At 43.4% G+C, this 14,150-nt stretch overlaps 1 protein-coding gene across 1 annotated transcript in view; it reads right to left on the bottom strand.

Annotated features, from left to right (window-relative positions):
* Window positions 1–14,150, bottom strand: part of Negr1 (neuronal growth regulator 1) — a 671,783-nt gene that overhangs the window by 131,926 nt on the left and 525,707 nt on the right. Inside the window, exon 6 of the mRNA XM_057793773.1 lies at window positions 5,573–5,724. Coding sequence (XP_057649756.1) covers window positions 5,573–5,724 — 152 coding nt within the window. The remainder of the gene's footprint in view (window positions 1–5,572; window positions 5,725–14,150) is intronic.

The raw sequence follows: 14,150 nt of genomic DNA, 5'->3' as shown, positions 1-14,150 counted from the left end.
AATGAACTCCTCATCCTTCCAAGTGCTAAAGTGATGGTCCTCTATCAATTCTCTTCTGCTGATTAATGTCACCTACACTGACAGCCGGGAGTCAGCTAGAGTCCTGCTCCCTACCCATTTCTAGTCTCAGCAGACCTGGCCACGACCTCCCACCTCTTCCTTATCTCTCAGTTTGCATTGTTGGCAACTTTGTTTTGCTCTATTTTTCTTTACCCATATTATTTAAAGTTTATGCGTGGCTTTAGAACTCACACCGTCTAATGAAGTCTTTCGTACAATCTGCTTATATAATTCCTTTCTTACAACCATCCAATGACTCCAAGCATAACGTTGAAATGCCTATGCGAGCCTGTCCTGGTGGTTTTCAGCTAGTCCAGGCGTCCTTCACAGCCCCACTGTTCTTAGCCTCCACCACAGCACCTGGAAAGCACCGGCATGCTCTCTGCTGGGTCCGGTTGTTCCATCCTCCCTGCCATCACATGAGCTGTTCCTCATGACTCTCTCCTACCCAAGACCAACCAGTTATGCCCCTAGCTCTGGATCACAGCCTCCTGTCTGGTCTCCAGTCATCAAACTATCATTTGGGCCATTGTACTCTATGCTCGTGATTATTGTTAAGTGAACTTTTGAAAATTCTGCCTGGGGGAAAGAGAAAATGATGGCTCAGATGGTGTTTTGAGCTGTATATTGGTTGCTTAAAATTCAAATAGTGATCCCAGCTTCTCTAGGGGGACAGTCCCTTCAGAGCCCTTGAGACTGAATTAGGAGCCCCTTCTCTACTCGAAGGTGGCACTGTTGAGTGTTCTGCACTGGACTCACTCACTCTCCTGGTTCTCTACTCTTACTTGTCTGAACTCTTGTGGTGGACACTATCAATATTACCTTAAGCGGTAAGTATCCTCCACTCTCTCCAACACGTGGCCTCTGGCTTTGAACACTGCAGGCTGTCAACACACGTATTTGAAAGCGGTTGCCATGACTGAATCAGCCACACAGGAGCCACATCTTCACACTTTGAAAATCCCAGATGCCTGAATTGTTGTGCTGTGGACTGGTCATTTAATGATGATTTAACATCCACAAATCCCCGTCACTGCATTAAGAGAGCATGAAGCAAGCTTACAAGCTAGATTTAGGAGATTATCTCAAGCCTACTTTCCTCCACCTTCCGCACAAGTGGATTGTTTACCAGAGAAGCCCTAGGGCAAGCAGTAGATAGACAGCCATCAGATGAAGTCGTTTATCGCCAGGATGTCGTAGTGTTCTTTCAGATGCACTGAACTAAGCGTTTGTATGTATGATGATACAGATGACTACCTCCTGTGTTCCAGGCAAAGGGACTCTAAAGACATCTAAATTCCTACCCTGTGAGGTGGGAACTATGATTGTTCTCAATTTAAAAATGAGTTAACTAAGGATCTGAAACCCCTGTAACGTACACAGAGCCACACATATCCGATGTGTAATAAAACTTAGATTTGAATAAAATCTGTTTAACTCCCAGGATATAACACACATGCACACATTCACACATATTCTGTTCCTGTTGGGAGCAGTGAGATCCCAGATCCTGAATTTCTTGTAATCCCCTGATCTGAGTGCCTACAGCTGCTCTGAGCACCAGACCTTCAGGAATTCCTGATGGCAGGAGAGTGGTTTCTGGTGGGTTTGGCTGGGGCATGGCTATCTCTATATAATCTGCCTCTGAACACAATAAAGGGGGATTTTTTGGGGAATTCAAGTATGACCCGTGTCGCTGTCTCTCTGTCTGTGTGTGTTTGTGTATTTTAACCTCCAGCCCCTTGCCCGAAGCTCGGTAACTGGGTGCCAGCGCACAAAGCGCAGACGCTGGGGCGTGGTGCACGGCATGTTCCTCCCTCCCTTCCCCTCCCTTACAGATGTTCATGACCCAGTGCACTGGCTTTCCTCCTACATAGTCTGCTCCATGGCTCACCCTGAACTTACAGCTTGTCCTGTATCTCTTTGATGATCTGGAAAATGAGAGATTTTGCAAACCAAAAGTAGACTGAAACAGTCTCAAGGTTTATCCTAAAGACTACAGACAGTAGCTGATGAAACCTATACACAGAGATTATTTTTAAACTATGTTTAAAGTGACCATGATCATCTTCCATTCTGTGGGTGGTTTTATACTCTTAGATTTAGGTAGCAGGGTAGCATGACTCAGAGCTTGAGTCTAAGAGGCAGACAGCAAGGACTCGAGCTTTAACTTCATCATGGTTGAATCTGACAACCTTGGCCACCTAACATACTCTTACTAAGTTTCCTTATCTGCAAAGAGGAGCTTGGAGAACCCCAGCTTTGAGTTGTGTGAGGATTAAATGGACAAATTCCTGTATGAAATTAGGATAGAATCTGGCGGGGGCCAGAGTACTAATGAATGTCATGGGTTGGTATCTCCGGAGGCTAACGAGGAAGCCACAGCTGAACACTTACTCGTCCGTTCGTTTCCTTACTTGGTGCTTAATTTCTTTCTTCATTAAAAATTCACTAATTATCTAATAAATAGTAGGCACTGTGCTTGATGATACGGCAGCCAAAGCGATGATGGGACAACGATGCCGTTTAAAAGACCACAGGGCTCAACAGAAAGATACAAAACGGTGTAAAAATAACTATAGCGGCTGGAGGTGTTGCTTCCTAGGATGTGGGAATCATGGATTCGATCTTTATTCCCACACAAAATGAAATAAAACTTGAAACAAGAACAATAATTACAGCGCAGAATAGAAATGCTTAGTGTAGAAGAGGTTCAGATATCGCAGGGAAGAGTTCTACAGACAGAGTCACATCACCAACTTCCAGGACCAACTCGCAGCTACAGACCAAGTCTGTCTTTTCTGTCTTTATTAACAAATTATTAGAAACATGTTCATGGTTAGGAGTGAGGTGTGTGTGTGTGTGTGTGAGAGAGAGAGAGAGAGAGAGAGAGAGAGAGAAGAGAGAGATATTGATTCTAGCCCCATTTCCATATTTTTTTATTAATTAATTTATTTAATTATTAAAGATTTCTGCCTCTTCCCCGCCACCACCTCCCATTCCCTCCCCCTCCCCCAATCAAGTCTTCCTTCCTCCTCAGCCCAAAGAGCAAGCAGGTTTCTCTGCCCTGTGGGAGGTCCAAGGACCACCCACCTCCATCCAGGTCTATTAAGGTGAGCATCCAAACTACCTGGGCTCCCACAAAGCCATTACGTGCAATAGGATCAAGAACCCATTGCCATTGTTCTTCAGTTCTCAGTAGTCCTCATTGTCCATTATGTTCAGCGAGACCGGTTTTGTCCCATGCTTTTTCAGTCCCCGGCCAGCTGGCCTTGGTGAGTTCCCGATAGAACATCCCCATTGCCTCAGTGTGTGGGTGTACCCCTCGCAGTCCTGAGTTCCTTGCTCGTGCTCACTCTCCTTCTGCTCCTCCTTTGGATCGTGAGACTTCAGTCCAGTGCTCCAATGTTGGTCTCTGTCTCTGTCTTCTTTCATCTCCTGATGAAGGTTAATATTCAGGGGGATGCTTATATGTTTTTCTTTGGGTTCACCTTCTTATTTAGCTTCTCTAGATTCACGAATTATAGTCTCAATGTCCTTTATTTATGGCTAGAAACCAAATATGAGTGAGTACATCCCATGTTCCTCTTTTTGGGTCTGGCTTACCTCACTCAGGATAGTGTTTTCAATTTCCGTCCATTTGTATGCAAAATTCAAGAAGTCATTGTTTTTTACTGCTGAGTAGTACTCTAATATGTATATATTCCATACTTTCTTCATCTTCCATATTTGAAGCACTTTTTAAAGTCACATACACTTAAATGAGTGGCATTTGTTCCTAATTTGTCAGTGTTATTCTTATTTCGTTTTAAAAATAGGCTGTGATTTACCAATTTTGGTAGCTAGTTAATGTGCTGTTAACCCTCAAATTTTCTTTGCTTTTAAAATTCACTTATTCTCTCAGTCTTTTGAGTATTTGAGCCATATAAAATGTTTACAATAAATCAGGACTCAAATGGCTCCTGATATTTTGTTACTAATCATGACACCATAAAAATTGTCCTCAGGAGAAAAACCTAGGAAGGATTTTACAGAAGGCCATTACATGTCAGAGGATGTTTTCCTTTCAAAATCAGTGCTAAGAAATATTAGGAAGTACTGAGCTCACAAATCATAACGCAAGCACACTTCAATGTGGTTCTAAGTGAGATGGAACATCTTTATCCCCTTTCAGTTTCTGCAATGGCGGAATGTCCCTGCCTGTGGTTTTACTGGGTGAGTTGTCACGATAGGCTAACATAAGTGTGTGTGCCATGCTACAGTAAGAAAGCTAACTTTAGAAGGAGAGGAATTCAGATAACCTTGTGGAGCCGAGGAAGCCGTGGGTCTGCATTCTGCTATGAATATTTTGAAAATGACTCAATTTTAAAATGAGTGGTATTTTATGGCTGTAACGGCTTGTAAGTCACTCAGGTTCCAAAAGCTACTAATCGCAATTGCTGAGAGGAGCATTAGTGCAGTTTTTGCCCTCCTGCTGGTCCCCAGGCTTGCTGCTCATTCACTCCTAGTCCCTGAGATGCATTAGTGTGAGCTCTGAAGACAGGCAGACACCTTGAGGGCAGATGCACTAATACATTTCAAAGTATCCCTTTCTTTCATCTGCTACCTTACAGAGAAAATGGAGCATGCCCAAAGGTGCTCATGTCTGCTTTTTCAGTCTTTGGAACAGAAGTCACTGACCCCGAGCTAAGCAGATCCTGGATGGGCCAACCACCTTGCCTTTAAAATCTATGACCTTAAGCTGAACATGCTCAAAAGTATTCTGCTCACATGGCAAGCCTCAAATTCTTATCCATGTACATAAGTACAGACTCTTTAAATAACAACCCCACACTTCCTTTGTTAGACAGGAGATGCTGCTTTGTGAACAAGCCCACACTCTATCTGCAGCAGAGAATCCATGTTCTTCCCGTTTTGACTGCTTGGTCCTGCTTGTTCTTGGCTGAAACTCACCAAGAGACAACCCATTGCCTTCGGATGTGTCTACAACATAGCATTTATCTCAGTCAACTCCTACAATGTATTTCACAATATAGTTTTGACTAAACATGCTGTGTAGGCAGACTGAATACTTTCTCTATGCTTGTTTACCCATTATTCCATTTTATTTACAGCATGTGAATTTTTGATGACGGCACAATGAGTGTCTAAAGAACAACCAAGAGTAAACGCAAGTCATGGCTTATTCCATGCTTTAAAAGAGAACTTTTAAAAACAAAAACAAAAACCAGACAAACCCTATTAACCATGTTCAATCAGAAGTGTTCCATCTATTTCTGTGACATCCCCCAGGGCAGATGTTATAGAACTCTAAGACAGTTTTATATGTAGAGGTTTACAGGTATTATAAGGTTCTCAAACACCCAGATAATTTCAGAACAAACTTCCAGCTTCTGAGGTACTTGTATTAGGATGAGGCCTAAGGTGAGCACACTTCATTCTTGGGCTTCATTTCTGCTCATGCAGAGAAGCCCGGCACTCCTGGAGTATGCTTTATTATTTTATTACTTACGGTTGAGGGGCAGGCTCGCGTTCGTTGTGCCCAGTTTATTGGCAGCCACACAGGTATAGTTGCCGAAGTGCTCCTGTGTCACATTGGTCACCGTGAGGATGGACCTTGTGCTAAAATTCTGAATGATGATTCCTTGTTGGCCATTAAAGAGCCTGGAAGACAGAATACACTCTAGTAAGTATGGATCTTGAACATCAGTTTCGAGCTCAGTTTAAGCAGAGTTGCTATGGAAATCTGTAAGCTTCAGTGTAACCACTTCTACATGGACCTCAGCAACATGGTGCTAGCTCTGTTCTGAGCTGTCCTTTACTCTTATGGATTAGCTTGCTACATGAGAAGCCAGACCTTGATCTTCATGTGTACTCTCCCTAGTGTACGAATTAACCAGCAGATCAAATGCTTCTCATCTGTCAAAGCCCAGGAAGAAGAAAAAGGACATAGATACAGACACTGGCTCAAGAGCTGGGTCAATCACATCTGTATAAGTTGACTGGTTTATAGGAGCCTAAGACATTTTAGATGACATTCATGGGTAACTCCTCTGAAATCATATGTTACAACTGTGATAGGATTCAAGTCAAAAGTCAACGCCATATAGCAGTTGCCATGGACAACCAAGGCAGAGATGACTTCCTTCAACCTAGAGAGAGAAGCATAGCAATGCAGAGAGAATCCGGAAGCCAGCAGCACTTCCGTCCCATTTTAGGATTGACTTCTCCTTTTTACTATTGACTTCCTGAATGTGTCTTGCCAAACACAGCATCTCAGGCCCTCATTCAAGTGAGCTGGCCCAGGTCCATGTTTTGGTAACAGTAACATCTCTCAGTTTCTGTCTCTTCCTGATTCAACCCTTGGCGCTCATCTCCTACTGTTCCTGTTGCTCAGACCTCATGTCATCTGGTCTGTGTTTTTCTGTTGTTTCTGAAAGGACTCTCTTCCCTGTGCAACCTACTATTTCATTGCTCTTCAGTTGGCACATACATGAGGTTTCCTGGACAGACTGAATATTTTGAAGCTCCTAAAAAAGTCCAGAGTACAGGGGCATGCTTTGTATGACGTTGGAATTGTGTGCCATTCACAGAGGTGTCCCAAGTACATGTATATATAGGTCAATGGAGTCAGGGTACATGAGATGAAGCCAAATGGAAGACATTTTCTTTATAAATATAGGTTATGCCTCAATGAAGATAAAGCCAGGTTTTACCTTTTGTTTGGCTAATCTCAGACTTATATAAAAGAGACACAGTAATACAGGGTGGGTAAATTCCCCCTGCAAATGGCCAGGTAGATTTTCCTCTCGTGTATGTTTCTGTACCATACATATCTGGTCATGAAGAAGCTCATACATGGCCTCCATGGAATATGCACTGACTTATGCTCTCTAGCTCACACTGAATCATGACAAACCATTCTACTTGTAACAAAAATCAGAAGTAGCAAGATATGATTACTCTGGGCATTACTTCAATTTCCTTAGTAGTTCAATTTGACTTATTCAAAATGTAAACTTTAAACAGATTAATAAAACTTTAGTAGAATAAAGATTAAACAAAACTTAAACATCAACAGTAATAATGATCCCCAATTCTAAATAAGAATATAGGATGAAAATCAAAACGAAAATGTGTGATAAATTCCTAGTGCCTTATCATAAGCTTTCATGCCTCACATTAATAACCTTTAACCAACGGATTAATTAATTAAATAATATAATTTGATGCCTGAGATTGAACCCAGAGCCAAGTGAACACTCTACCAATTGGGCAACATCTACATGCATCCCTTTAAATTCTTTATTTGAAAATGATTGTATATAATACATGTTCAGATCAGTTTCATTTCCCTGCCTGCATTGGTACTGGGATTTAAGTCACTGTGGCCATGTCTGTTATAGATACATTTTCCGAGGGCTCTGAAATTTCCTGGATTTCTGAATTCCTAATGTGCCCCAAACCAGAACTGTGTTGTTGCTACAGAACTGAGAAGAAATGAACTAGAATCTTCTGCTTGAACTCTGAGATGTTCTCAAGGGAGCACATTCAGAAGCTCTCTTGCTTGTCTTTGCCATGGCTTTCTCTCTGGGTGCGTTGTCTTTCAGTTTCCTGCTCTACAGATGTCGTTGAGTCAGGTACCAGTGTGCCCACGCTCTGTGCAGCCCCTGCTAGAACATCCCAGCAGTAGCATCTGCACCATCACCACAGCAGCACTGGAGAGCACCAGCCCACCAGCCGGGAGATGATGAGGACGCTGAGAGAGAAGCCTCTTCCCTCAGGACTGTCTCTGGGGGAAGCTGCTTTCCTGAAATTAATGAAGTCTATAGCTAACTTCCTTCTACAGCTGGAAGTTGCAGAACAGCCGACCCCGTAAACACCCTTTAAGACATGCTCCTCCCCTGGAGTGCTTTGCAAAGCTGTCTTTGAGACAGTGCAACTACCGAAGTGGTTTGTGTGTCCAGAGGATGTGCCTCGGTGATTTTATCACAGGGATCTTGGCCTGAGAGTTTTATCAAAGATTCAATCAATTCTGAAAACATTTGCTAAGTCATTATGGAGGAAGGGGGGTACTAAGTCAAGGGGTCAGAAATTAGATTATCATAAAGTCTGGCTTTCTAAAAGCTGAAACCAAGGAGAAGAAGCAGCTCTGACCACAGATGAACCCTATCCTAGGTACTGAATGCCAAACTAAGAGCCCGCTTAAAAGCTCTAGCATGAATGACATTAATGTGATCAAAACCAAATAGTGAATATTTTAATTGCTGACTTATTTTTCTTTTTTAAAATTTATTTCAAGATGATTCTCTGTAACTATATTCTTTATGAAGAGACTTTCTTAGGTGAGAACCTAGGGACGTTGGTTCGGCACTGCTTGAGAATGCAAACCTGGGTTTGATCCCCAGCCTTTTATAAGAGGGGTGTGACAGTACACACTTCTAATGAAGTGGTGGAGACTGGGCAAGCCCTCTGAAGCTTTAAGATCATCCTTAGTCCTGTAGGAAGGTGGTGCCTAGCCCGGCCAGGTGAGGTCCTAAAGATAAAGAGATAGAGTCAGGGGGTGGTGGCGCACACCTTTAATCCCAGCACGTGGGAGGTGGAAGCAGGTGGATCTCAATGAGTCTGAGGCCAGCCTGGTCTACAGAGTGAGTTCCAGGACAGCCAGGACTGCTATACAGAGAAACCTTGGGTAAAGCCGAAAGAATAAAAAGAAATGAGATAGAGATAAAAATATAGATAAACATTCTCTTATATTGTTTTATACTGTCTGATGATTGCTTTCTTGTACCCTTTCTCTACCAGGAAGAGACTCTCTGCTGATGTAGGAGTTAACATCATGCACCAGGCTTCCTGTTCTGACAAGGACAGCCAGAGCGTGTGGTACTTACAGGGAAGGACCTGTCCATTTATCCTTGTTGACGTTCACCAGGAGAACTGGGGTATAAGATCCTTCAACTACTCAGACCCTGCTGTCCTCCACTCCTGGTACCAGGCAAAGTTAGCTTCAAATTGAGGGCCATGGCTCTGACTCTCTGTCTTTTGCCAATGCCTAATAAATCTGGGAGCTGCAGGCTGTTTGCTTTGCCAGCATCTTCCGTGGGCCACTGAGAACACAGTCCCACAAGGTATTAGAGCAGAGTCCTATAGTTTCCAGCGCCTGGGGTAACACATGGAAACCAGGGGCACTTAGCCACCAAGTGATCACAAATTATGATCACTACCTCCTTTGGGCTATAGCTATCTAAGGTGACCAGGAGATCCAGTAGCAATGTCACCAGAGAAAACGCAACAGCAGTGTCAGCATCAACGGCTAAGATTGCAAACATAACTAGGGCAGTGGCATTGTGCCTCACTTGGTCTCGGGCCTTGCTCCATTTTGGGGACTATTGCCTGCTCTTTCTTTCCAGGCCAGAATTAACAATAAATGCCATTGGCCCAGAGTCATGACTGTATTTCTATTCTCACCATGCATGGGAATGCTTCACATATATGTGGAGGTGGTAATTGCTCTCAAATACATAACTGAAAATCTCCAGTATTTGTACATGAACGTGTGGTGTCAAGATATTCATTCAGTGAAAGCTTGCTGAGAATATGAATGGATGTTCTTGGCAACTGTGGGAGATAGGTGCTATTAGTCCTAGTTCAGAGAAGAGGAAACAGAAGTGTAGAAGGATTAAGCTAATTCATCTTCTACCAATGTTCAAATCAGGCTCTCCTCTGACTGTAGATGTACACTCAACACAGCAGTTAGAGTTGACCTCTTCAAGGAGAAACTGGGTGCTGTGTTCAAGTCCAGGAAACAGACGCCTCAGGAAAGCTGAGTTGGGCCATGGAACAAAACCAGCAGAGTGAAAGAGCGAGCTGACATGCTGCAGCCACGCCAGGAAAGGTGGGCTCTCTCCAGGCGGAGAGTCTAACGGGGTAGAAAGTCACTGCACAGCAAGCTTTGATTCTGGGAGCTTCCTGGATATCTTTCTGGGCCTTGTGACAAATTCTGGGACTTAGTTCTGCCGTGAGTGAGGCTATGCACACAGCTGCACTGGCCTCCCCTGGAGTCAGTCTCTCAGGCTGCACATAGCTTGGGGCTACAAATGCTCTCTTCCTCCCTCCGGGAGCCGTGCCCTAACACGCACCCCACTGACAGGAGTTACTGCTTGTGGTTTAATCTGTATAATTGGGGAGGGGATAATGTCTCCTTGTGCAACGTGGTCAAGAATGTCAGCAAATCAATCATGGAGCAAAATTGTGACTTCTTTAGTTATTAAAACTGTCCCCAGAGTTCAAGTTCTGTAGAGTTGTAGTGTTGCTGAGCTCAAACCTGGCCTGGCTGTGTTAACAGCTGAACGTCAGTCACATCTCTTCATGTGGATTTAGCTGCACATCTTCAGACATTTTTTGTGCATACTTTGGATTCCTGTCCATCTTGCCTGTGAGTGTGAAGCTGTTTAGTGAAAACATTTCTCAATGCCTTTGTTGTTTATTGTATCCTAAGCACGTTGTAGGATAGTGCTGGCCAGTTAAAGCATGGCACACAGTGATTGTCACAGGCTTGGCTACGTAAATTAGTCTGTTACATCCTTATAAATCTCCATGCTTTTGTCTGTGAAATGGGCGAAATTAGCCCAGTAGCCACCACGGGTGCAAAAGTTGTTTTTAAATGGCGATGTGTACTCAAATGTGTACCTCAAATGTAGCAGACCAGAGTAGGACATGGGAAACCACTGTCCAGTGACAGGGTCTGTTCCTTAGGAAGGACACACTGCTTCTCAAACCACAGTCACATATTCAATATTGAATATACAGGAAATTGTTTTTAAATATTTAAATTATTTTTAAAGCCAGGTAAGCGATGGGAAATATCACAGCAATGTGACTTCAAGACATGCCAAACTCAGTATCAGTCATGTGCCCATTATCAATCTCATCCAGGCTTTTTGGGGGATCCCCAGGGAAGGCAAAAGAGACCAAAAGTGAAAAGGAGAGCGGCGAGAAATCGGTGGGGAAGGGAGTTCCATGGCTTGCTGTTGCAGCCACCTTTTACTCTGCTGTGAGGCTTGACACTTGAGGCTGGAGAAGAGTAAGGTAGCGTTTATTCCTGGGAGCATTCTGAAGACTATTATGCATCACTGTCTGAGCCCTAAGGGATATCTATCTTTAGTTGTGCATCTGAATAAATTAATATTATTATAATACATTAGGATACTTTAATGATTTTAGACTTTATTAAGCTATTTAAAATGTATGCCTTGTTTACTCTATCAATTTTAATGAAATTAATAAATTTAGATCACAGACTTTTGGGCTGCCTTATGAGGGACAGTTTGATTTACTTTGGGGGGGACCCTTGAAGCCCCACATGGAATAAATAAAGGCTACAGTGTAGGGCCACCTCTCGCAAATAACAGTGGGTCCTGTACCCTTGACAACCTCGGCAATGACTGAATCTCTTCACTCTGCTTGAACTGTTTGCTTTTTTTATTGATTTTTGTTGAGTTCTACACTTTTCTCTGCTCCCCTCCTTGCCTCTCCTCTCCCCCCTTCAACCCTCTCCAAGGTCCTCATGCTCCAGATTTACTCAGGAGATGTTGTCTTTTTCTACTTCCCATGTAGATTAGATCTATGTAAGTCACTTCCAGGAACTGCCACCAGCATCATCTCCCTGGCCATGTGAATGTGTGTGTGCATGTGTGTGAGTGTGTGTGTCTCTGTGCATTTATCTGTATCTCTGTGTGATTGTGCATATCTGAATGTGTGTATCTGTGTGTATGTACCTGTGTGTATGTATCTATATATGTGTATGTTCATGTGTGTGTCTATGTGTATGTGTTTGAGTGTGTGAGTGCTTGTGTGTCTTTGTGCATTTGTGTGTGGTTGTGCATGTATGTACATGTGAGTGCATATGTGTATATGTGCGTGTGATTGTGAGTGTCTGTGTATGCATGTCTGTATGTGTCTTGCACGTATGCATCTATGTGTTAGTGCATATGTGTATGTCTCCGTGCATGTATATGTGTATGCATGTGCATATTGTAAGTGTGTGCATGTGTGTATATATGTGTTTATATATGCATGTATGTGTGTGTATGCATATCTGAATGAAAATTTATCTTTGACAGTCTTGGTGTAAGAGACATGGACATTTGTAAACATTTTCTTAATTACAAGTAAATCTTGTGTAGATTATTTCTGAATGTTTATAGAAGGGTCGCTGATGAAAGATTTCTGGGAACCAAAGAGCTTGCAAGAACTATTCCATGCTGGTGGAGTCTCTGACAGAAACTTCCTCCTGGATAAGGTCCTGGGGGCTCAAAAGAAACTCTGAAACCAGATATATCTGGCCCTATGGCATGCATACCTAATCCCATTTTGTTTCTGGCTCCTTAACTATAATCATTGGGAGTTATTAGTGAGTGTTTCTCTGAGACATCTTTTGTTCTACAAATCAGTAACCAACCTGAAATGTTATTTCTCTTGGTGTTTTGTCTTTCCAAACTATTTCTGATAGACTGTGGATCCATCCTGAGTGTCAGAGTAATGGGGTTGACCCCATGGACACTGCCTGAAGATTTATGAGACTCAAGCTCTGCCACCAACTGCCCCAACTTGCGCGGACAATTAGGAAATGGTTTGCTTTCTGCAAGCAGAAGGAAGGGCATGGGCACCTGTCGGCACTCTCTCTTAGGAGCCAGCGTCGATCGGCAGCTCAGAGTGCCCCCTCATACAGCAACGGGTGAGCTTCACTCTGAGGAGGTGAACATCTGAACAGCCCAGGCTGTCAGGGCAGATCACCTATGTGCAGACAGGTACTGTAGGTAGATCCTTGACTCTCCTGAGTTCCACAGAGAAACTGCCTTGGTTGTTTGAGAGGACATTATTGTAGCACTGGTTGGGAGTTTGGGTATTTCTTCAGCTATAGCTCAAACATGGTAGGCGTGCACTACCTTCTGAACTGACTGTGTTTCTACCTTTCATATGTGCATCTGATTGTGACATATTCCACATAGGTGTGAGTTTTGGAAACGTTGGTGGGACTGGAGCTTCCTGCCTGCATAGACTACATCCCATTGCTGCCTTCACTACAGGCTCCAAAGGTCCCCCAGGATCACTGGAGCCGTTTGGCTATGTTAAAGGATTTGGGAGGGGGCACGACTCCAGAGCATTAGAAGCGATTGGAAATGAGGGGAGCATGGACAGGACCCCATATTTGGAGGACAAGTGATTCTTACTGTTAGCTTTTAGGAGCTAATGGCCACAGATCCAAATCTGAGTTTGAAAGACAGGTAAGACAATCTTAATCAGCGTTAAACTACCTTTTATGGAGAACAGGAGGCTCGGGGCTCTGGCAGAGATGTCTTAATGGAAGGAAGAATTGAGGCTCCATTTACTGCAGATGTTGACAAGATTGCCTCATGCTCGTGGATATTTCTTGGGCAACCAAATGAGATTGAATCTGAGCAGAGGGCTTTGTGACATTCAGAAAGCAGAGCAGCACTCTCCACGATAACAGTCACACAGATCACCACAACTGAACTTTCCAACCTGGGTTTCCAGAACCATACACAGGCTATCTCGGAGGATGCACCAACTCAGAGAGCGGAATGAGGGGAACTGCACACTGACGTATCTAACCCTGCCATGTTTAAGCCATGGAGACTCCTAGAGAAAGCCATTGAGAGGAAGATTTAGAATTGTGGATAGCATAAGTTAATTAGAGAAATGATTGAGAAACTGAAACTCTCCCCCATTACAAGACATGTATATAAAACATTTCCAAACATTGAGGTAAAAACATGGTAGCTTAGAAGGAAGCATGCTGGGACAGCCTTCATCATTGAGATAAACCTTCTGTTGGGATGGGAGGGTGCCTTCAGCATATCAGCTTCTGATTCTGATTTCAAAAGCATAAGATAAGGAAACAGCTAAGGGGTAAAGCACTTGCTGGTCATTACGGTCCATGTTCACTCCCCCAGGAAAAGTCGGTGTGGTGGGAAATGCTTATAATCTTGGAACTGGGAAGACAGGGGTAGGAGGCACCTACCAGCCCAGCCAATATGGCAAATTCTAGTTAGGTGAGAGGCTATGTC

Source organism: Chionomys nivalis, chromosome 18 (genome assembly GCF_950005125.1).
Source record: "Chionomys nivalis chromosome 18, mChiNiv1.1, whole genome shotgun sequence".
In the NCBI taxonomy this organism is placed as follows: Eukaryota; Metazoa; Chordata; class Mammalia; order Rodentia; family Cricetidae; genus Chionomys; species Chionomys nivalis.
The sequence above is the reverse complement of the archived record's forward strand: the minus strand, read 5'-3'. Positions and strand labels throughout refer to the sequence as shown.